At 32.5% G+C, this 23,842-nt stretch overlaps 1 protein-coding gene across 1 annotated transcript; it reads left to right on the top strand.

Annotated features, from left to right (window-relative positions):
• The first annotated feature begins 1,621 nt into the window (after positions 1 to 1,621).
• LOC123302875 (secreted RxLR effector protein 161-like) lies at positions 1,622 to 2,314 on the top strand. Its single transcript, XM_044885969.1, has one exon. It carries the CDS (start codon positions 1,622 to 1,624, stop codon positions 2,312 to 2,314), a length of 693 nt encoding a protein of 230 aa, XP_044741904.1.
• The last annotated feature ends 21,528 nt before the right edge of the window (positions 2,315 to 23,842 follow it).

The following is a 23,842-nucleotide window of genomic DNA, read 5'->3' as shown; positions in this document are numbered from 1 at the left end:
TTCATTTCTTTACCTTTCCAAAAGTTACCGTATGGATTTGAATTTCACATCTACAAAACAAAAATGTCCAAAAGGAAAGAGTTAAATACAATATCAAAGGTAATTTTAAATTTGAAGATATTTTATATAAACATAATCAAATTCAAATTTAAAGCGTTAAGCGCCATTATGAAAATTTACAAAGTATAGAAATTTAACACATTAAGTGTTTACTGAATAACATAAACCAAGTATTTAATAAATACACATATTCTAAAGTGTTTTACGAATAACGATTAATAAATTCTAAGTCATTTTAAACCTAGAAACCTTAAATAAACTTATATCAAAGGTTTAAACGGATGCATAATATATTGAAATTAAACATTTCAAACTATCTCCAAAAACCCAATAATTATAATAAATCGAAACATACCAGATAATTTAATAAAAATATCACTGTTTGCTCACATATTGTTTAAGTGTGCCACGTGCAAATAATTTAAAATTGTACATTGAATGTAGGATCCATTACTGTTTTTACATTGCGATCCTTGCTGTCCGAGAGCCCAAATCGAAGAGGACTCATAATCAATACTCAAACAAGTAGGTTAGTAAATTCCTCCGCGTAGCGATCACTGCGCATAAGAAAATAGATCCATTATTTTATGGTAATATGTTGTGTTCGTAATTTATGTACTCTAACCGACATAAATTACGGAACACTATGCCCGATTACGTCTTATATCAGGCACAATGTTCCATTTATGTGGAACCCGAAACAGTTTCCGATGCTTTAAATTGTGCTGAAGCAAGCTCATGGCGTGATGCTATGAAAGAAGAGTTCGATTCTCTTATGGAAAATAACACATGGTCTATGTGTGATCTACCGGCAGGAAAAAAACCATTAAAATGTAAATGGGTATTCAAAACTAAACTGTCTCCGAACCACATAAGATACAAAGCCAGATTAGTAATCAAAGGATGTTCTCAAGAATATGGCATAGACTATCAAGAAACATATGCTCCGGTTGTTAGGTACACCTCCATACGATACCTAATGTCATTGGCGGTGAAATATGATTTGGTTATACATCAAATGGATGCAGTAACAGCGTTCCTGCAGGGTGATCTGCAAGAAGAAATTTATATGGTACCGCCAGAAGGCTATGAAGATGGTAGTAAGGTATGTCGCCTCAATAAAGCCATTTATGGATTAAAACAAGCAAGTAGAGCTTGGAACCAAAAACTTCACTCTGATGTACTAAAACTTGGCTTTAAATGTTCTTTGAGTGATCAGTGTGTTTATTTTAAAATTAACCATAAAGATATGTTAATAATAGCTGTGTATGTGGACGATTTTTTAATTTTATCAAATAATGAAGAGTTACAACAAAGTGTTAAGACTGAACTTTGTACAATATTCAAAATGAAAGACTTAGGTGTAGCTAAAAATGTCCTAGGCTTTGAAATATCGCGTGACCGTCAACAGGGCAAATTGTGGATAAATCGAACAGATTATATTAAACAAATCTTAAATCGTTTTAACATGTTTGATTGTAATGCCGTTTCAACGCCATTGGATCCGAATCAAATTCTATCCAAGTAAATGTGCCCTCAGTCCAACTCGGAAAGGTTAGAAATGGAGAAAATACCTTACCAACAAGCAGTAGGATCTTTGTTGTATGCAGCTCAGAGTACTAGGCCCGATATTGCCTATGCGGTAAGTCTAGTAAGTCGATACAACAATGACCCAGGTAAACCGCATTGGAACGCCGTCAAAAGAATATTCAGGTATTTAAAAGGTACAATTAACAAGAAGATTCAATATTCTAAACACGAAAATTCTGCGATCATGGGATTTTCTGACGCCGATTGGGCAGGAGATGTAGATAACCGCAAATCCGTTACGGGCTATGTTTTCCTGAGTCAAGGTGGTGCAATTTGTTGGAATTCTAAAAAACAACCAACCGTTGCATTATCTACGACGGAAGCCGAATACATGGCACTTTCAGCTACAGTCCAGGAGGCGTTGTGGCTTCGAAACTTTATGAAGGAACTGGATGGAAAAGAAGCTGAACCGACAAAAATTTATTGCGATAACAAAAGTGCAATAGACTTAGCTGCAATTGCGAATTATAGACCACGAACCAAACATATAGACGTGCGCCATCATTTCATAAGACAACATATTTTAAACAATGAAATAATTTTAAGTCCGGTTGGCACTCGTGAAATGACAGCAGACGTTCTAACAAAAGGACTACCTCGGGAAGCTCATCAAAACTGTATTGAAAAAATGGGTCTCTTGAATGATCAATACCAGCAGTCCTAGTGGGAGTGTTGTAATGTTTTAGAACCACTGGTATCTAATATGAATATGATGAGATAGACAATGAAGTTGGTTACTGAACGGAACTGAACGGAACGTCAGTTGTGTAATGTCTTTGTTATAAGTAAAAAGTATAATTTTCTATCTGTTAATTTTCACCTCAATAAATATTATTAATCAAACTATTTAACCACTTACATCAATTAAACCAATTCTGCTTCCCCATACAACAAGAACACTATAAAAATTCAATTTGATATCTTTTTTCGTTTTGGAGTAATCGTGTTGACAGACAACCGAAAACGCATTAATTAGGTGATTTTACGAACACCTTTGCAAAAATTTTGTTGGTAGCATCAATTTTTTGAAGCGTTACAAACTTGCGACTAAATTTAATATACCTTGTATATATTTCATATATATTGTATAAAAACTCAGCAGCAAAGCTCCATTACTAAGCTCACATTTCTCCCTCTTCTTATTATTAAATGATCTGTTATTAAAATGGAATTTTTGTCTTATATATGTTATGTAGATATTTTATATATATCCTTAAAATTAACTCAATTCACATACAAACAAAAACAACCTTTTTTTGCATTTGCTTCAGAAAATTATGCTAAAAAAGTCTATATGGTTTAAAGGTGAAATTTTTAGTTTTAAGCCGTGCGGGCCATTGGGGTGAAGCGAGTTTAAACCGTAAAGTGAATCAGATAGAATAAAATCACTTTTAAAAGATTTTAAAAAGGTCTAAAATTATGCCGAAATTTAAGATATTTTTATTAATTAACTTTTATATACCTTCCCCCCTTTCGGGGTCTGAAAGACGCTAAAAATGAAAAAAACCATTTCTTTGCAAATTAAGACTTTTAATAACGTATTTTTTGTTTAATATTTGGACTAAAATCTAATCTAAAATTTGTAGTCCAAATATTTTAATTTGTTTTTAATAATTCTCAGGTACATAAACCGCTGACAATCTAAAAAATTTCACATATGTCACAAAAAAAATACATTTTGAAATTGTTAAAAATACAGTGAAATGTATTTTAATTGTTAAAATATATATTTTAATAAATCACTGGAGTAAATAAGCAAAGAATTGTGTTTTTTGATTTAATTAAAAAATGTTCCACAAAGTAAAACTCCAAACTAAACCATAAGAATGATACAACTAGCAAGTTTAATGGAGTAGCTCAAATTTTATTTTAAATTGATAATGAAAGCTCGAGGTTTTTCTCAACGCAATTGGTTCATTCAAGAATGCCTGAGAAAAGAGTGTTAAAAAAAACACAAGTCAAAGGTGAAGCACCAGTGAAAGAAATTAAATTTGCAAAGAAAATTTGGTTAAAAACAGAAGCTAAAAAATGGTATAATAAGCGTAACACTATCTTCATTTATTTAAAAATAGTCCATATGGAACTCACTGCAAAATTACATCCTATAGAATTCCAAGTTTATGACGACCAAGTAAGGACAAAAGTCAATGAAACAATACACACAATATTTTTGAAACAACATGCTAAACTGAAGAAATTGGGTTCTGTTGAGACAAACACTCCACAGATTATTACCCCTCAGTTTCAATTTGAGAAACGCACTATTATTCTAAGCAATACTGAATTTAACAATGAAGAACTCCGGTTGTTAGACAAAGGATTGAAATATGCACTACCGACCAATTTAAAATACGAAAAAGAAATTTTAATAGCCGATGTAGAAGTTGCTCTCAGAAATAACAATTTTCATCTTACAAAAGAACTGATAAAGAAGACCATACAATCAAATTCAAAAACAAATAAAAGTAGTTTGAGGATTAACAAAGTTATTAAAAACATCAACAAAAAATTTAAAGACGACAACCTTATTATCACTAAGGACGATAAAGGTTCACCCATTATCATGAAAAAACAAGATTACATAAACAAGGTTGGAGATTTTATACAAAAAGAGAAAATTCAACGCATGAGGACCATTCCTACGGATAAGTATCAACAGCAAATAAGAAACTGTATAAAAAATGGGAATTAAATTTTTATCAATAATGAAATATCAGTTAACCGAAATGAATCCAAGAGTACTCAGACTCTATGGTCTTATAAAGAACCATAAAGAAAATAAACCAATTAGGCCGGTTGTCTCATACATGGGTTGCCCCTCAAGAAAAATTTCTAAGAAACTGGATCAAATAATTAAAGAACTTTCCGACTTTCAGAACATTCACTCTGTAAAGAATTCATTGGACCTAACATAGAAGTTAGCCAAAGTCAACATGCGTCCCGATACAAATTGGTATCGATAGATATCTTCAATATGTTTAGAAACATTCCCTGTCAAGAGTGTATTAGGCTAAGAGTGTATTAGGAATGTGCAAGACATCCTAGAGAAAAAAGGCACCAACCCATTGATCATTGATGATGTCATCAACACCTTACGTACCATTCTCAAACAAAACTATTTTGAATTTAACTAGAAAATATACAAGCAAACCTTTGTATATTTTCTGGTTAAAGAGAAGAGAATTTTTTGAAAATAAGAAACGAGTTTAAGAAAATTTGTAAAAGCAAGAAACGAGAAGCGGAGGAAGCCCAAATCAATGAGATAATAAACTTTATGGAATACAACAGTAAATGTCTTTGGTCTTACATAAAAGGAGATACCAAACCTTCAAAAGAACATGACCTGATCACCACACAAGAATGGTTGGAACACTACGAGTCACTGTACAGAAGCGACAAAAGTCAAATATGTCCAGACTCAGAGGATATCAAGTGTATACCGAGAATAGAACAACTGGACTGTGCATTTAAAGAAGAAGAATTACGCGAAACTATTGAAAATTTAAAGTTAAGAAAAGTAACTGGTATAGACGGGATACCAAATGAAATTTACCAATACATATTTAGTAATCAATCAAATTTTAATTTATTGAAAGACATCTTCAACAAAATGAGTGAACTAAAATATTTCCCTGAACAGTGGTCAACAGGAATAATATGCAATATATATAAGGGGAAAGGGGATAAGAAAAATGTAAACAACTACAGAGGTTTAACTCTACTACCAATCTTGGGGAAATTTATACAAAAATGTTATCTGGAATGGAAATGAAAACTGGATCATTGAAAATAATATTATATCCGAATTCCAATCAGGATTTAGGGCATCATATGAAACTATAGACAACATAGTCATAATAGATGCCCTTATGAAAAAATGTTTAGCAATGAAAAGACGAAAACTTTACTGTTGTTTTATTGACTTAACAAAAGCTTTTGACTCAGTCGACCGAAACATGCTATGGCATAAACTGAAAAATATAGGAATTTCAAGTAAAATGTAAGAAATAATTAAATCAATTTACACCAGCGCGAGCTGCTGTACTAAAATAAACCTTTTCACCGTGTCAAAAAGCATCTATACCTCAAAAGGACTGAGACAAGGATGCCAACTCTCAGCGATCTTGTTCATACTGTTTATGAATGACCTACCTGATGCCCTAGAAGAAGTTGATACAATAGCACCTTGTATTAAAAACTATGAAATCAAAACCTTGATGTATGCTGATGATATAGTGCTATTTTCTGATAAGTGGAGACTAACAATAAACGCCCAGAAAACCAAAATGCTAGTCATAAGCAAAGGAAGTAGGGCAAGCAAAAAAGAAATGTTTTTCATTGGAGAAAAGAAAATCGAAATAGTTAATAAATTTAAATACTTAGGAGTATTTTTAACACATAATGGTAGCTGAAAATTTCATCAACAGCAAATGATACTCGAAACAAGCCCTCATATCTCTGAGAAAGTATATCTATAAACTCAAAAGCTTACCGGTTAAAATTATTCTCATGTTATTTAATGCGCTGATTATACCCATTCTATCGTATGGTAGCCAAATTTGGGGAGCACAAAAAATTGAATATGAAAATGAAGTATTTTGTAATAAATTTTATAAAGAAATATTATGAATATCAAAATCATCATGCAACAGCGGGGTTCTAGTAGAAATTGGAAGAAAACCGATTGCAGCGCATTTTATCTCACTATCATTGGCTTATTATAGAAGAATTAAAAATGGCAACAAAAAACTACAACAAGTAGGTCTTGCATGCGGATTAGAAACTAATATAAAAGCACAATTAAATCTTATGGAAATGACAGCTGAAAATTGCGAAAATTGGACAAAAGGAAGAATAAAAAAACAAGTGCAGGAATACTATCTAGAAAAAGTATTACATGAAGTGAACTCTATGGTATCAATGCAGATGTTTTCATGCATACCCCATTTCGAAACTGGCGCACCATATCTAAATATATTAAATAGAGACCAGAGGAAAATCCTAGCTTCGTTCAGACTAAGCACTTACGCCTGGAACAATGTACGAAATTCATTAGGAGACAAGATGTGTGTTCTATGTGGTGGGCTAGAGTCTGGGCAACATTTACTTATGGATTGTGAAGGTACCAGAGGAACAGAAAGAGATAGGGTTTCTGCAATGGGATTTAATAACCTAACGAACATTTTAAATGTTTCTGAGTATGATAAAGCAATAGTAGTGACGACTTATATTAATTTCATTCTATCGAAGAGGAAAAGTTTGTTGTTTTGATAGCCAGGTTTGATGCTTTACACACATTAAAAATATGACAATTAAGATTTTTAATATAAGGAATTTTATGTTATTTTATTTAGTTTTATTTTATTTTTCATATATTGTAACACAAAATGTAATTTTGTAATGATTGATTTGCTTTTTGTATATCAATAAAGAATATATATATATATATATATATATATATATATATATATATATATATATATATATATATATATATATATATATATATATATATATATATATATATATATATATATATATATACATGGTCTAGCCATGGACAGCCCACTAAGCCCACTCTTGGCTGAAATTTATATGGCTGCGTTTGAAAATATACTTTCAAAAGTGATCAAACCAAAAACATAAAGTTCTGGTATCGGTACGTTGATGACATTCTCATATGCTTCGATGGATCATATCGAAAACTTTCTTCTCTAGTTGAGTGGTTGAATGCAATCAACCCAAGAATTCAGTTTACAATCGACATGGAACGTGATAATAAAATAAATTTTGTGGACTTAACAATCATTAAGTCAGGAAATGGCTTGAAATTCGACATTTATAGGAAACCCAGTTACTTCAATGGGACTATTCCAAAAGATTCCTTCCACCATAATAGCCAGAAATTATCACCGTATAACTCAATGATACATAGGGCTATAACCATACCACTTTCACCTACTAAATTTAAAAACGAAATAAACACCATCAAGAGTATCGCGGTTAATAATGCCTTCGATCTTAATATAATAATAATAATAATAATAATAATAATAATAATAATAATAATAATAATAATAATAATAATAATAATAATAAATTACTGTATTTAAATCCATTAGATTATTACAGGAGATGACATTTATTATACAAAAAAGATCTATTATTGCTTGATTAAAAAAAACCAGCAAAAAGGAAAAAGAAGAGAAACACAATCATATATTAATCCTAAAAATTAAATAGAAAAATAAATATAAAATTTGATTGAATTGAATTATGAAATTGATAAGAAAATAAAACGTAACAAGTATAAAATTAAATTCAAGGAATATCATCCGAGAAAAAAAAACATAATAATAATACCAATAACAATAATAATAATAACAATAACAGCAAAAATAACAGTAAAAATAACAATAATAGCAATAATAACATTAACAACAATAACAATAATAATAATAATAGCAATAATAACAATAAAAGACACTATCAATTAAAACAACACAGATGCTAGTTTCTTATTCTTCTAGAGAAAAAGCTCGAAGCTTTAAGGCATTTATACAAAAAAAGAACAATCTGTTGACTTCATTAGGTCCAGTGTGGGAAAGCAATTCGGCTAGTGGGTTCAATGATTGTTTGTTGACTATCTCTCCCAAATATGCGCATCTCAAATGTGCTAAAACTGGACACTTCAGGATAAAATGTTCTAGCGTTTCATTTTCCCTGGTATTACAGATCTTACACTCCTCCTGGCTGCTCCACTTGTAAACCACTCCTCTTAATAGGAGCCTGATGTGTAACTTTCCCATTACGCGCAGTTGGACAATTAACCTCATGTGTTCTATGTTAATAGGCAAAGTTAGGTAGTCGCATGATTTTGACAGAAGATATTTGTATAGGTAAGAATAAGAAGACTCAAGAATTCTTGAATCATCCTGTTCTTTTATATTTTCTGTGTATTTCTGGACCATGGCTTGTTGGTTTTCTTTTAGTTCATGTAGACTTTGACTAGCCCAGATTGACTCAAACCCTAAGCTTAAAACAATTTTTTTTAGTTGGGATACCCAGTTATATTTTATAATAACGCTATCACTATTTGCGTTATGAAGTAGGTGTAAGTAGCATTTTTTCACAAATCTAGTGTCAGAACAAGCAAAAAGTTTGCTCCACCAATTCAAAACCATAGCAAGAGCATACGCTCCTAAGTGGTCTCTACTATGTTCTTTGCGAATCATATAATGTGGTGTATTACGTGGTAAATTGTAGATTCTTTTGAAGAAGCAACTTTGCACCCTATCTAATTCACTTAGATGCCTTGGACCCCACACTTTTACACCGTATAATGTTGTTGAGGTGACAATTGTAGTAAAAAGCCTAGTTCTAGCTAGCTCAGAGTTACATCTGGCTTTCACAAATAGCTCCCTGACACTACCAATAGCTACGTTTCCTTTTTTAATCGCAGTGTTTGCCGCTTCTGTGAAAGTGCCCGAGCTAGTAAATATAACTCCTAGAAAGTTGAATGCTCTCACTATTTCAATAGGGTTATTTTCAATGCGCAATTGAGTATCACTCTGTAGCCTACCACCTTTGCTGAACACCATTGCCTTTGTTTTTTCAGGGTTGATAAGAAGTTTGTTAGCAACACAATAATTGTTCAAGACGTGAAGGCTTTCTTGCAGTTGTTTTGCAGAGTTAGCTAAAAGCGTGGTATCATCAGCGTAACACAAATGACTCGCACACGTACGTTCATCTAATTCAACTCCCCTTATTAAATTTTGTTCGAAGTAGTCTTGCAGATCCGACATAAAAAAATTAAAAAGAAGTGGACTTAGATTAATAAAGTGGACTTAGATAAATTAAAAAGAAGTGGATGTTTAAGCATTCATGATTTCTGGCAGTAAAAATAATTTTCGCATTACTATATAGGTTGGAAATCACAGATATCACTTTCCTGCTGATACCCAATGCATGTAATTTATACCAAAGGCAGGAATGGTTTATGGTATCAAAAGCCTTTTTTAAGTCCACGAATACTACAAACAATTTCCCTTTAACTTTTGTGAGATGATCATTTATTAAACTATTTAAAACAAATATGTTATCCAGGCAACCTCTTCCTTTTCTGAATCCTGACTGGTTCTCTGGAATGGCATTAGACAATTGTGCCCATTGCTGTAATCTTTCGCTAAGCATGTACGTATAAATCTTAGTGATACTGTTTAGCAGAGTGATACCTCTATAGTTGTTAGGGTCATTCATATCACCTTTTTTGTATATAAGACACGATCTTAATATGGTGGATAGGTTATTGATAAAAAAACAGAAAAAGTTAGCTTTAAAAGCCGCCTATCCTAACATTTTAGAGCCAGCCAACCTTTAAAGTTGTCAGGTACCTTGGACCATTGTCAGGCAGAATTGGGAATAACCTACAAAAAACCCGGTTCAAGGTTGTATTCAAGCCGCACACATATATACATAAAAACAAAACAAGGAGTAGGCATTCGCTAACCATCTTATCGAACAGGGTCATAGTTTCCCAACTACAGTTGAAATATTACACGCAGCATCGAAGGGTTACAGATTGGATATTCTGGAGGCTATGGAAATATACAAAAAATTTTAAACACAACAATTTTTATCATTTTGTAAATATGTTTACCAATAATTCTCAGGTATATAAACCGCTGACAATCTATAAAATTTCACATTGTTTGAAAATGACCAATTTGGTACGAAACATATGTCACAAAAAAATTACATTTTTAAATTGATAAAAATACTGTATAAAAATACAGTGAAATGTATTTTAATTGTTAAAATATATATTTTAATAAATCAGTGGAATAAATTAAATAAAAAAAAGTATTGTGTTTTTTTATTTAATTAAAACATGTTCCACAAAGTAGAGTTCCAAACCATAAGAGTTAATATACTATTATTGTGACTTATCTCAGGCAATTTTTATGCTAAAAAGAATTGAATAAAAAACAACCAAAATAATCATATCTTGAACAGACAACACGTTCAAATAAGTTATGGGTCAAAATTACTTAATAAATAAATGATTTTCAGGAAAATCAATACAATTATTTTCTAATCCTTTTTCAACAAATTTTTTGATAAATTTCCTGGAAAAATTCAATTTAAATATTTATATTTGAAAGTGACTATTTTTCAGGGTCTAAGTCTACGCCTCTATAATCTGAAAATAAATGGTAAATATAATTTAAAATTTTTCATGAATTATTGAGAAAAAATAAGTCAATTGTTATTAGTTTTGATTTTGACAATAATTTTGCTAATTTGAATGGTTGAAAATGCGTGAGATAAGAACGCCTCAAGTAGAGAAAAAATTATGAATGAAAATATTTATAAGTAAATATTCTAGAAAAGTTTTTATTTATAAAACAGAAATGCACAATTTTATGCTGGGATTTATAGAAAAAAAAACCTAATTCTACTTCCTGCGCGAAACATATTTGCGATATTTTAAGTGTTTAACCACCTTAATTAGAAGTTGAAAAGAACTTCATTTCTCAAATACCAACATAGCGTTGGTCTTCGGCATTATACAGCTAAGTTTGCTAGAAATATGTTATAGTACAGATATTTACGATTTTACTCTTATAGAGAGGTGCAAAGGGAGTTGCGGGAGTCAAGTAATCCTTCGTCTGTGGTCAGTAAAGAAGGCTAGTCGATGCCAGAAAAAGAAAATATAGTTTTTTTCGGGTATTGGCATTGTTTATGGTTGTGACTAGCATATTTGAATCATTTTGGGTTTTTTCAGCGTTTCTTTTGAGTTTTGAAAGCTCAAAATTACTATCCAACAGATGGAAATTAGCTAGAAATATATATTTATGTCACCATCCCATTTTCCAACATCGATTAAAATCGAAATTAATTATAATTTAATACTTATAATAACCATTTCCAATAAATGTTCATAAATAAATTTTATTAAAAAACAAAAATTGTATGTTTCGTTTTTAAACGTAAGTTTGTTTTGGATGTTTGTAAGCAATTTTTGACCTATGGCTTCTTTTCATATAACCCAGCGGTTTTCGAGATATTTATATTTAGTATCTGTAGTAGAGTGACATCTGATTGTGTAATGATTACTAGTATGGCAGATAACAGGCCACTACTACGCTATATATGTTATAATTAAGGTAACTGTAATTACCGGTAACTGAATTAATAGTGATTAATATGGTTATAAGAATAGTTACGAGCTTAGTACATAAAAAGCTCGTAGAAATAATATTCTCGCCGGCACAGATGTTTGGCTATGATGTCCGCTGCCTAAATTGGTTAAAGAATTCACTTGTGTTAAATCTTTCCAGAGATCAAGAATAGTTTTGAAAAGCAGCTTTATCACGCAATTAATATTGCATAATTATATTAAATATTATTTGTATTCAGTGTTGTTATTTATTGAAGTTAAAGAAATAAATTAATTCTTTTCATTTTAAACAAAACTGTGTACAAGTTATTTCACGAGATTACAGTATCGAAACGATATATTTTATTTATTGTGTGTTTCCTTTCTGAACGATTTTGGACAATTTTATAAATAAAAATAATTTCTATTTTGAAATTTAATAAATTAAAGAAAATAATAGTCAAATTTTCTAAATATATTTGTATACATGGTGAATCAGGTGGAAACATTCTTTTAATGTTGATAATCTTTTGTTGGGGCGATGATCGCTGGTTCACGAAAACTAAATTATTTCCCAACAATTAGCGAGTTTTAAGAACGTTTGAGAACTATGGACTGTATGAAAAATAATATGTACTCACCAGTTTTTTTATCCAAGTTGACACTAGTTAAATATTTAAAGGTTTGATCGGATAAACTCAGGAAAAGGGAATTTAGGATAGTTTATCAAACCTTTACGTTGAATTTGTTCACGCTTTTGCTACTGCTGGTTATTGACTTTTAATTGATGCACCTTTTATAATAAAAATTGCAATGTGCGTTAAATCACCTCAATGGCGGGAAAAGTAGAAAATGTTAAGTTCACTACACTAAATCACACGTGGTTCACTTGTAATTATCAATATGAATTCAAAATTAAACTTGATTATCAAGATAAAAATCGATTAGAAATTAAACTTTAACACATTGTTAAATAGAAATTAAAATGTTGAAAACCACACGCGTTTCAACATTGAAAAAATTGAAACTTTGAAAAGAAAACAGAATCACTGACTCGACAATGTTTAAATTATATTTAGATTGATTTAATTCAATCAATCAAAAGAAAAAGATCTATTCAGATCGAGAAACGAATTAATTATATTGAAAAAAGTAAAAAATTATGAACTCAAACCGGTCGACCCGAAGGGGCCGACCGATTCAAATGTGTGTACAATAACAACTACCGCATAACGAAGGCTGTTATTGGCGGATGTTTGAGAAAGTCAGTTGGTACCAACTTAGTATTAATTAAAATCACTAAAGAAAAAAGTAAAAACAGTAACTTTGTGAAATGTCCCTAACATAAGTCGCCCCCCCAAATTCGATAGAATTTGAGCCTACCTAAACAAAAAGGGAAAAATTCGGTTACATGGGACCAAACAAATTGAAAATGTCAACAATGTACATGAAAGAAGAGAAAACAAAGAATATTTGAAATCTAACGGATAAAATATTTGAATTCCAAAAAAAAAAATGAATAAATGGGGGAGCGAATGATGAAATGGGATTACTCGATCGACCCACGCAATGGTAGCAGTCTGGCGACCGCCCGAGTAACTACTTGCTGATCCGCAAGTTTTAAATCGGCAACACGAGGTATACCGTCTGCAGACATGTGAAGTCTGATTATACGACCAATAGGCCAAGAAAGTGGGGGAGTTTGATCCCCTTTTACTAATACGACATCCCCAACCTCAGGGGTGGCGGCAGGCGTTTTCCATTTGTTTCTTTGAATTAAAGTATTTAAATACTCTTTAGACCAACGCTTCCAAAAACTCTGAACCAACTGGCGCAGGTTCAGCCAACGGTCACGAACGGGCTGTTCACAAGGTGGATATCGTTCGGGCAACGAGGTCAAGGGGGTGCCGGTAAGAAAGTGTCCAGGGGTTAAATAAGACGATGCCTCAGAAGGATCAGCAGGCAGATCGCACAGTGGGCGACTGTTCAACACCGCTTCAATGCGGGCGAATATCGTGAAATAATCTTCAACGGAATAGGAAGATTCCTTGAACATGCGTTTGAGGAGCGATTTGGCGGATTTGACGCCAGCTTCCCATAAACCCCCGAACCAAGGTGCATATGCACAGTTGAAATGCCATTGTACAATTTTAAGAGACAAATAATCGGAGATGTTCTCGCGATTTTCTTTTAAGAAAATAGAAATTTCATTTAAAAGGCGTGAGGCGCCAAGAAAATTCCGACCTTGATCGGAATATATGTCGGATGGAAGACTCCGACGAGCTACAAATCGATCCAGTGCTGCTAGAAAGCATTGAGTAGTGAGTTCTGAAGCGAACTCAAGATGGACACATTTTGTGGAAAAACACACAAAAATGCAGAGATAACCTTTTGTTAAACGAGGTTTACGTGGGTTGCCGGATTTAACAATGAATGGACCGGCGAAGTCGACTCCGGTATGAGAAAATGGTTTCGAGGGGGTTGACTCGAGATTCGGGTAAAGTTGCCATTTGAGGCGTGAAGGGCACAGCACGAAATCTGTAGCATGTGGGACAGTTACGGATCACTTTCCGAGCGAGACCACGAAGCCCGGGAATCCAATAAAGAGCTTGAACAGAAGCTTGGACTGCTCTGGGCCCAGAATGAAGAGAACACAAATGAGCCTGAACGCATATTAATTGTGAGATGTGTGCCACTTTAGGCAACAAAATGGGGTGCTTGGAAGCTGAAGAGAGCGGGGAGTGGTTGAGGCGACCACCCACTCTAATTATGGAAGAAGAATCTAAAAACGGACTGAGCGAGCTGAGACTGCCTTTAAAAGCTTTATGAGCGGATAACAAACGAATTTCGGAGGAATAATAATATTTTTGAGTTATATGAATGATTTTGATTTTCGCAAAATCTAATTCAGTGACGGACAACGGACCAGAAATGGGTTCTAGATGCTGTAGGCGTGCTTTACACTGTTTGATGAAACGAAGCATCCATGCGACTACTCGGATCAAACGCGTCCATGATGAAAAGCGAGAAAATAATTCTAACATTTGATCCGGAGTAATTAAATTGGCTGCGAGAGCCAAGGGTTTAATTTCAGGCAGCTCAGCAATATTGGAAATTGTATCCGTAAAAGGAGGGGGCCACTGACTGAGAGGCTCCGAAATTAGCGATGGTCCGTGAAACCACAAGTAATGTTGAGTTGATTTGCAAAACTGATCAGGGGTCAGTCCGCGAGATGCGATATCAGCAGGGTTGACAGAAGTATGAATATAAGACCAGCATATTTGTTGAGTAATTTGTTGAATGGCTACAACACGATTGGCAACGTAAACTTTGAGTAAATGTGGAGGAGTGTTGAGCCAATATAAAACGATGTGAGCATCGGTGAATAAACGTGGGGGAATTTTGAACAAATTCGGCATAGTTTGACGGACAGGCGAGACGAGTTTGCTAAGCAGAAGTGCTCCGCAGAGTTCCAGGCGCGGTATGCTCAGGGTTTTTAATGGAGCTACCTTAGTTTTAGCAGCAAATAAATTTGATGTTATTGAGTATCCATTATCACAACAGAGATAAAGCACAGCTGCGTATCCAAGCTGGCTAGCGTCAGAGAAACCGGCCAACCATACCGACCTACTTTCTGAAGGAGCAATGAAACGGGGAAGGCGAATTTGAGCTACGAGATACATGTTTTGTTGATGGAGGTCCCAAATTTGACGAATATGTGGAGGTACAGGGTCGTCCCACCCTGAGTGATCTAACCATAACTTTTGCAGAATACACTTCAAGCTAAAAGTAATAGGTGCTAAAAAACCCAAAGGATCATACACTCCTGCCACATGTGAAAGCAAAGTGCGTTTTGTCAAAACGTTTTCGAATGCTTTAAATTGAAATAGAAAACTATCTGTGTTTGGGTCCCATAGCAGCCCAAGTATTTTGAACACAGTCTCCGTTTCGAACAGAAATGGCGTCTCGATGTGATCTACAGGGAGATCAGCTAATATGGAAGGATCGTTGCTAGTCCATTTTCGCAACTCAAAACCTCCCCTACTCATTAAAGTTTGTAATTGTGTCATTAAAGTTTTGGCTTGTTCAGGAGACGAAGCACCAGTAATAATATCATCAACGTAAGTGTTGTGCAGAAGGGCTTGAGAAGCCAAAGGATAATGATTGCCTTCGTCGATAACTAATTGTTTTAGGCACCTTTGTGCAAGAAAAGCGGAAGGAACTAATCCGTTTGTTACGGTATTTAGTTCAAATTCAACGACGTCGGATTCAGTGGATGGTCGGTAAAATATATGCTGATAAATGCGATCTTCTGGACGTACCAAAATTTGTCGATACATTTGACGTATATCAGAACACAAGGCTATTGCGTTAAAACGGAATGAGTAAAGGATATCCGAGATATCGTTTTGTAATTTAGGACCGGCCAACAATAATGAATTTAAAGAAATTTTGTTATAACCTGGGTCCGAGGCGTTAAAAACAACACGTAATTTGGTGGATGTACTAGTGTTCTTAGTGACACAATGATGGGGAATTATATAACCTGATGAGTTAGTTGCCTTTGACATGTGAGATAATGAAATGTATTCATCCATGAATTCGGTATACGCCTTGTATTTTTCTGGAAATTTAGACAATCTTTTTTCCAAATTAATAAAGGAAGCGAGTGAACGCTCCTTGTTGAAAAGGGCAGGGAGGCTGCCCGGACGAAACGGAAGAGCGACAATGTATCGACCCGTTGAGTCACGCGAATGCGTGTCTTTAAAATGGCGTTCCGCCAAAATATCTGAAGGATTTGAGGGGATGGAAACCGAAACTTCTTCAGTTTCCCAAAAATTTTGTAAGTGATCACTTGTTTGAGCAGTGCTCAGAAGTGAAATGGGTTGAGTAGGGGGGTTGCCCTCAACAGTACCGATAATTAACCACCCAAAAATACTGTTTATGGCGGAAGGGAATCCCTGAATAGTTTGAGAATCCGTACATGACAATATAGAGGGGAACAAATCTGCCCCTATTAAGAAATCCACGGGGGATGATTTATAAAATTGGCTATCTGCCAATTTGAGTGACGTGAAGCGACTGATGACTTCTTGAGACAATTCAACTGAAGGTAAATTTAACGAAATAGTAGACATGACATATGTAGTTGTAGAGACTTTTATGTCAGAATATTTTGACTTTAAAATACACGAAACCGTACCATGACAAGAGGTTTCGGTGGCGCCAATACCAGAAATTTGAGTTGAAGTGGGTTTAATAGGTAAACCCAGAGCACGACAACATGATAATGAAATAATTGACACTTGGGAGCCAGGGTCCACAAGTGCCCGAACAGAAAAATAATTACCACTGGGGGTATTAATTAAAATTTGAGCTGTGCCGAGTAAGACCCCTTGTGGGTTTTGGGCATATGAAGTACATGACAGCGCCGGGATGTCGTTACCGGTGCTGTGAGGGGGTTGAGTGATTGAGTTTGAGGGAGACGCATTCAAGTCCGAAACGGTGGCTTTGGTTGCCGACGTGACCGGTGATTGAAACCCAGGATGAAGGGTAGTGTGATGTTGATTAGAATCACACTTGCGACATACGTTTTTAGAAGCACATTGGCTTCGGAGATGAGAACCTAAACAATTGAAGCAACGAGTAAGTGATTTTAAATATTGATATTTATTCGATAATTCCATTTTTAAAAATGAAGGACAAGCTGCGAGATTATGAGGGCCTCTGCAGCGAATACATTTTGAAATCTGAGAGTTTTGTTTAAATGAAGAAATTTTGTTCGTGTTGTGAGCGGTGTTTACTAAAAATGATTTGGGTTTATTTGTTTTTGGAAACGTTGAGCTACTGGTGCGAGTAGTGGGTAATTGCAACTCTAATGAGCGAAGCTGATTAGTAACAAACGTGATTAAATCCGTGTATGACGGAATCTCCTTGTCTGAATGACGTAATTCAAATTCACGGCGCATATTAGTGTCCAGATTATTTAGTGTTAAGTTGAAAAAAATGAAATCAATTAAATCTGGTAAATCCATAGAGCGAATAGATTTTACTGCAGTTTCATGAGTGGTGAGAAATGAATTTAAATTATTTAAATTAGACAAATGGGTTGTCTTGAACTCTAAAATTTTTTGTAAATAAAAACTGGCTATGCGCCTTTTATTGTTGTAGCGAAAACGTAATGCTTCGTATGCTAATGGGTAGTTTTCGCTAGTTAAAGCAAACCCAGAAATCACAGCTGCCGCATCCCCTTTCAACGAGGTTTTAAGGTATCGAAATTTGCAAATATTGTCCATATGTTTTGAATGGACAAGGCTGTCAAATATGGAAATAAATTCCAACCAGGAATCTATATCGCCATTGAATTGGGGTAAATTAATACGAGCTAAACTGTTATCCTGTTGAAGAGGTTTGATTGAATCAACCGATGTTGAATCAGAAACTTTGTCTGGCATTAACGCCTTCAATTTGTGGTAATGCAGCTCGATTGAAAATGTCAACTGATCGTAAGCTATTTGAGCTGAAACTGTTTCGATTCGCTTACGTTTTTCTACAGCAGAATTAAATTTCAAAATATCACCCTGAATTATTTTATGATTTTCAATGAAGGATGGCAGTTTTTTATATAATAATTCACACTGTAAGAAATCTGCTTGTGTAAGACCCCTTACAGTGTCATAAATTGCGTTTACTTGCGCAAAGGCATTTTCACGATGAAGGACTAGGTTTTCCTTCACTGTTTCCATGGTTTCTCCATATTGGAGTAAGCTGTCAATAACTTGTGCCATACTTGAATGAAAATGCAAATAAAATTGAAAAAAGGAATAATATTAATTGATGAAGGATTGATAAAACAATCAAATGACTTTAAATAATTAAAATATTATTGATGAGCGATACGTTGATGATTTCAATCGAATTACAGAACCACTGAAATTAAATTTGTTTAAAATCAAAAGAAAATTTTTAATAAATTAGAGCAAATCAGCAGAGTTACCCGGACACTCAGTATTATATATGAATTGAAATTTGTTTTGAAAACCTCGAATACTTGAGAGCGAATGAAAATCAATGAATGAATAATGAATTTATTTGATACCCAAGAATAAACAATTTAAACTTTTTAGAATACAAGTGGATTGAAATAAAAGTATGAAATTAATTAATTTAAAAAAAATCAATCAAAGTCAATAACCATACGTTTACGAATTTTCCCTATAAGAAATTGAAACTAATTAAATCAATTGAGTATTAAATAATATTGAATTAATACGAAATTTTAATCAAATGCGATTTAATTAAATGAAGTTAAATTAATAATTAAAGTCAAAAAAAAATAAATCATTTACATTTATTTTTGAAATGTCATTTAATAAATTTTGACAATTGAAAAATACAATGTAAATATTATGATTTGTGATTTGAACAAAAAAATAGTCAATAGTGACATCTATTTTATGAAAAGAGTAGTTTTTTATTATTTATCAAATATTAAATCTCAAAATGGCGTCGACTGGACTGGTGAAAAGCGAAGGTTGTTATTGCCAAACTGTTACGCAATTATTTGTCAAGAAAAAAACACAAAAAAAAAACACGTGATTATTTGAATTGAATGAAAAAACATGTATTTGGCTTGAAGTGACCAAAAAATGTTGGGGCGATGATCGCTGGTTCACGAAAACTTAATTATTTCCCAACAATTAGCGAGTTTTAAGAACGTTTGAGAACTATGGACTGTATGAAAAATAATATGTACTCACCAGTTTTTTTATCCAGGTTGACACTAGTTAAATATTTAAAGGTTTGATCGGATAAACTCAGGAAAAGGGAATTTAGGATAGTTTATCAAACCTTTACGTTGAATTTGTTCACGCTTTTGCTACTGCTGGTTATTGACTTTTAATTGATGCACCTTTTATAATAAAAATTACAATGTGCGTTAAATCACCTCAATGGCGGGAAAAGTAGAAAATGTTAAGTTCACTACACTAAATCACACGTGGTTCACTTGTAATTATCAATATGAATTCAAAATTAAACTTGATTATCAAGATAAAAATCGATTAGAAATTAAACTTTAACACATTGTTAAATAGAAATTAAAATGTTGAAAACCACACGCGTTTCAACATTGAAAAAATTGAAACTTTGAAAAGAAAACAGAATCACTGACTCGACAATGTTTAAATTATATTTAGATTGATTTAATTCAATCAATCGAAAGAAAAAGATCTATTCAGATCGAGAAACGAATTAATTATATTGAAAAAAGTAAAAAATTATGAACTCAAACCGGTCGACCCGAAGGGGCCGACCGATTCAAATGTGTGTACAATAACAACTACCGCATAACGAAGGCTGTTATTGGCGGATGTTTGAGAAAGTCAGTTGGTACCAACTTAGTATTAATTAAAATCACTAAAGAAAAAAATAAAAACAGTAACTTTGTGAAATGTCCCTAACATCTTTTAATGACTTCCTCCATTTCGACCATTAATTTTTTGTTTGTTTGTTAAAAAACACAAACTTAAACTTCCGGCTAGAATTCCATATCTATCTACCAATCAGATGTGATGCAGTAAAGTACTTTTGAAAGGCAGATAAATAACCTTAATGTTTCGATCAATTATTATGCAATCATTGATAAATTGGAGTAAAATTTTATCTACAACTTTGTTTATGACAAATATTTTCATTTTATTAATAATAGTCGAAATATTCCAAATTGTATATTTAAGAACATTAAAATCGTATACATCATCGGTCAATATTTCAATACAACAGAAAAATGATCAGATGACGCATTTTGGGAAAAGTTTTGATTTACGAAATAAGAGAATCTGTTGTCAATGTGGCTCCTTATAATAGCTTTTGTTCTCTACGAATATTTTCATAGCCAGAGACTTCTCATTTGGAGGGTCTGGAATATAACGAATATCGTTATTTTCGTATTAAAAACCCTTATCTTCATGGGTGTTTGTATAAAAACACAAAATGGCAAAGTTTTGGTTTAAACTGGTTTAAAAAGACGATTTTTTTAGTGGCGGGAAAAAGCTTAAGATAAAATTAATAATTTAAAAAATCAAAAACCCGACTGTGTCAATTAAAATCTGAAAAGAAAAAACAAGTCCAGTAGTTTACATAGGGACTTGAACAGTCGGGGCTCATTATTGGGAAGATTTGAATTGGTTTACGGACTTGTTTCTTTCTATTCAGATTTTAATTAACACAGTCGGGTTTTTGATTTTCTATAATTATTTGTTAAATCATTTAAAAAAAATGTCAATAACTTTCTTTCGGGAACTTTACTAATTAAAATTATAAATTTTTTTTCTAAGCAACTAGATGTCTAATCATGGTTCTAATTCAATAGTTAATTATTTTCGAATAACGTTTGGTAAGTTTGAATTGATTCGAATTTTCGAAAAATATTTCTTAAATCTGATTTATCATTATTTTATTTAATATTACAGACTCCGCTCTGTGCGTCGGTTCGTCGATCCGTATGTCCGCCTGTCTGTGGACACGATAACTCAAAAATCAAACGAGATATCTAACTGAAAGTTGTATAGCGTCCTCAGGGCAAAATAAGTCAGATTGAATTCGTAAATGAGAATCATATAAAAACAAATACGTGAAATTTGAAACATTTTTTCGTAAACATCATTGTTTACGCTTTTACCTGTATAAGGGAACCAATTAGGGCAAAGCTTTGGTGTCCATTTTCTCCAAAAATATAAAAGATAGGGAGTTGAAAATTTGCAGGTAGCTTCAAATAGTGATCTTGTGAAAAACGAAATCGAATTCTAAATACTGTTAAACAAAAAAATTCTAGAAAATACTAAATAAATAAAATCAAATAAATAGCGCTAATTGTGTAAACTTTTTAAACTATTAAATTTATAAATGCAAGCACTGACATTCAACACTTTCTTTACACTGTATTTCAACAATTAACCAAGTCAATTATTTGTTTTCACTTGTTTCTAATTAAATTTTGTAGTATATTTTGTAAAAATAAAAACTTATTCTGTTCGAAACTCCATTTACATTTGATTGTCATTTTTTTGAAAGAAAATATTTTATGGACAAACCAAAATAATGTTTGTACTTTTAGCAAATTAACTGCAAAATTATTTTGTGATAACGAGATTTAATTTTAAATTTGAAAGAAAAGTTTAATTAAACATTTACAAAATGAATGATCTCAATGTTACCCGGAAACGAAATGATTTAAAAAAATTATTCGAAATGTTAGAAACTATAAACCATTTAGAAAAGGAACCATCGAATTCCAATTTAATTGAGACATTAATAAAAATTGGCTGGTGGGATATCATTTAATAATACAGACTCTGAGTGCATGCGTAACAAATACGGATACCTAAAAAGGGTTAAAATCGAAAATAACAACAACAAAAATAAAGGATATAATTCTGAAGAAACTCAAGTGAAAATAAATGAGAATGGAATTGATTTAAAAAAAGTATACTATTTGAGGCAAACATTAACAAGACTAAGTGATTTTGAGAAAGAAGTTGTATTGAGTGATTGTAATGTAAAAGAGGGAGTGATTAGCGATTTATTTAATTTAAAAATGAAAATTGGATACATTCTAAGCAAAGAAGGCGATTTTACATCGAATGTTGAGTTAGCAAATCAAATGAAGACTGTGGATCGTAGCTACAAACCAAACGAACATAAAATATTAAATATTTTAAAATTTTCTTCACAACTATATCAACAAATGGTGCTGAGAAAGATCTGAACCGTTCAATAAGGTTCACAGTATTTTGACTGTAGGTTTGGTTGACAGTAATTAAAAATCATTTAAATTATAGTAATAAGCGCGATCAAAAACATTATACGGATTGGGGCAGAAGAAGTAATAATCATTAAAAACACGAACACGAAAAGAAATATTTACAAAAGTGAAAAATAAATAAAAAAGAAGCACACAAAAAAAAAATTTAAAAAACCCTATCTAAATCTAAGCACACACACAAAATCACAAAATAAAAACAAAGAAAAATCATTCAATTAAAAAAAAAAAGTTGAATTAAAATCACGCTAGCGTGTGAACGGACGTTAGTACACGCTAACGTGTGAATGGCCACCATGCGCAACAATTATTAAAATTTAACAAACAAACAACGTAGTTCGCGTATGAATACGGAACCGAGCTTAATAGCTTAGAGAATTTTAAAAATTAGCTCTCTTGAACAAATCACTTTTGAATGGTACACATCAAATATAAATTTTATAAAAATTAATATTCTACACGTTCGTGCCCGCAACGCGAGCACGTTTTAATATTACATCGACGGAATTACTCTAAAATTATACTATCGTGGAGTAACTGGATATCTTGCAACAATAATTTACTCTGGAAATAAAGATAATTGGTATAAATTCAAAGAAGTGGACTTACATGAACGATTAATTAATTATACCTGGACATTTCATCAACGGCTGGTGTTGTTTGTTTTTTTGGTTGTGTATCGGTCGGGTTAAAAAAAATAATTGTCTAAGTTAGACGTGTTTATTTTTGTGTCCTATTTTTTGCTAAATTAAAGTATCTTAGCGCCTTTAAAATTTGATAAAATCTGTGTTATATTATAAATAAAAAATTGTTCAACGATTTAACGAAAAATTATTCTGGAAAACTGATTTTTTCGGAGTAAATTTTGGTTTTTAAATAATTGTTCAAGTGAGTTGTTTTCAATAAAAAGCCATATTTGTCAACTATATGTTGTTACCTGTTTAATAAAAAAAAAATAATAATAAAGTGCTGTGTGTATATGCTAAACGCATTTGGTTAGTGAATTAGTGAATTAAAATAACTATATTCTGTTCAGATTAGTTTAGCATACCTTTGCTGATTCTATGTCAGAATACGAATAATAAAGGTACATTTTATACATTTTGTTTGAAAAAGAGACTGGTATTACTTACATTTTGTTTATAAAAAAAAAAAAAAAAAATTAAATAAATAAAATAAAATAAAATAGTGAAAATTAATTGAGAAAG

The sequence above is a fragment of the Chrysoperla carnea genome, chromosome X, assembly GCF_905475395.1.
Source record: "Chrysoperla carnea chromosome X, inChrCarn1.1, whole genome shotgun sequence".
Classification (NCBI taxonomy): Eukaryota; Metazoa; Arthropoda; class Insecta; order Neuroptera; family Chrysopidae; genus Chrysoperla; species Chrysoperla carnea.
Note: the sequence above shows the minus strand (reverse complement) of the source record. Positions and strands in the feature narration are given on the sequence as shown.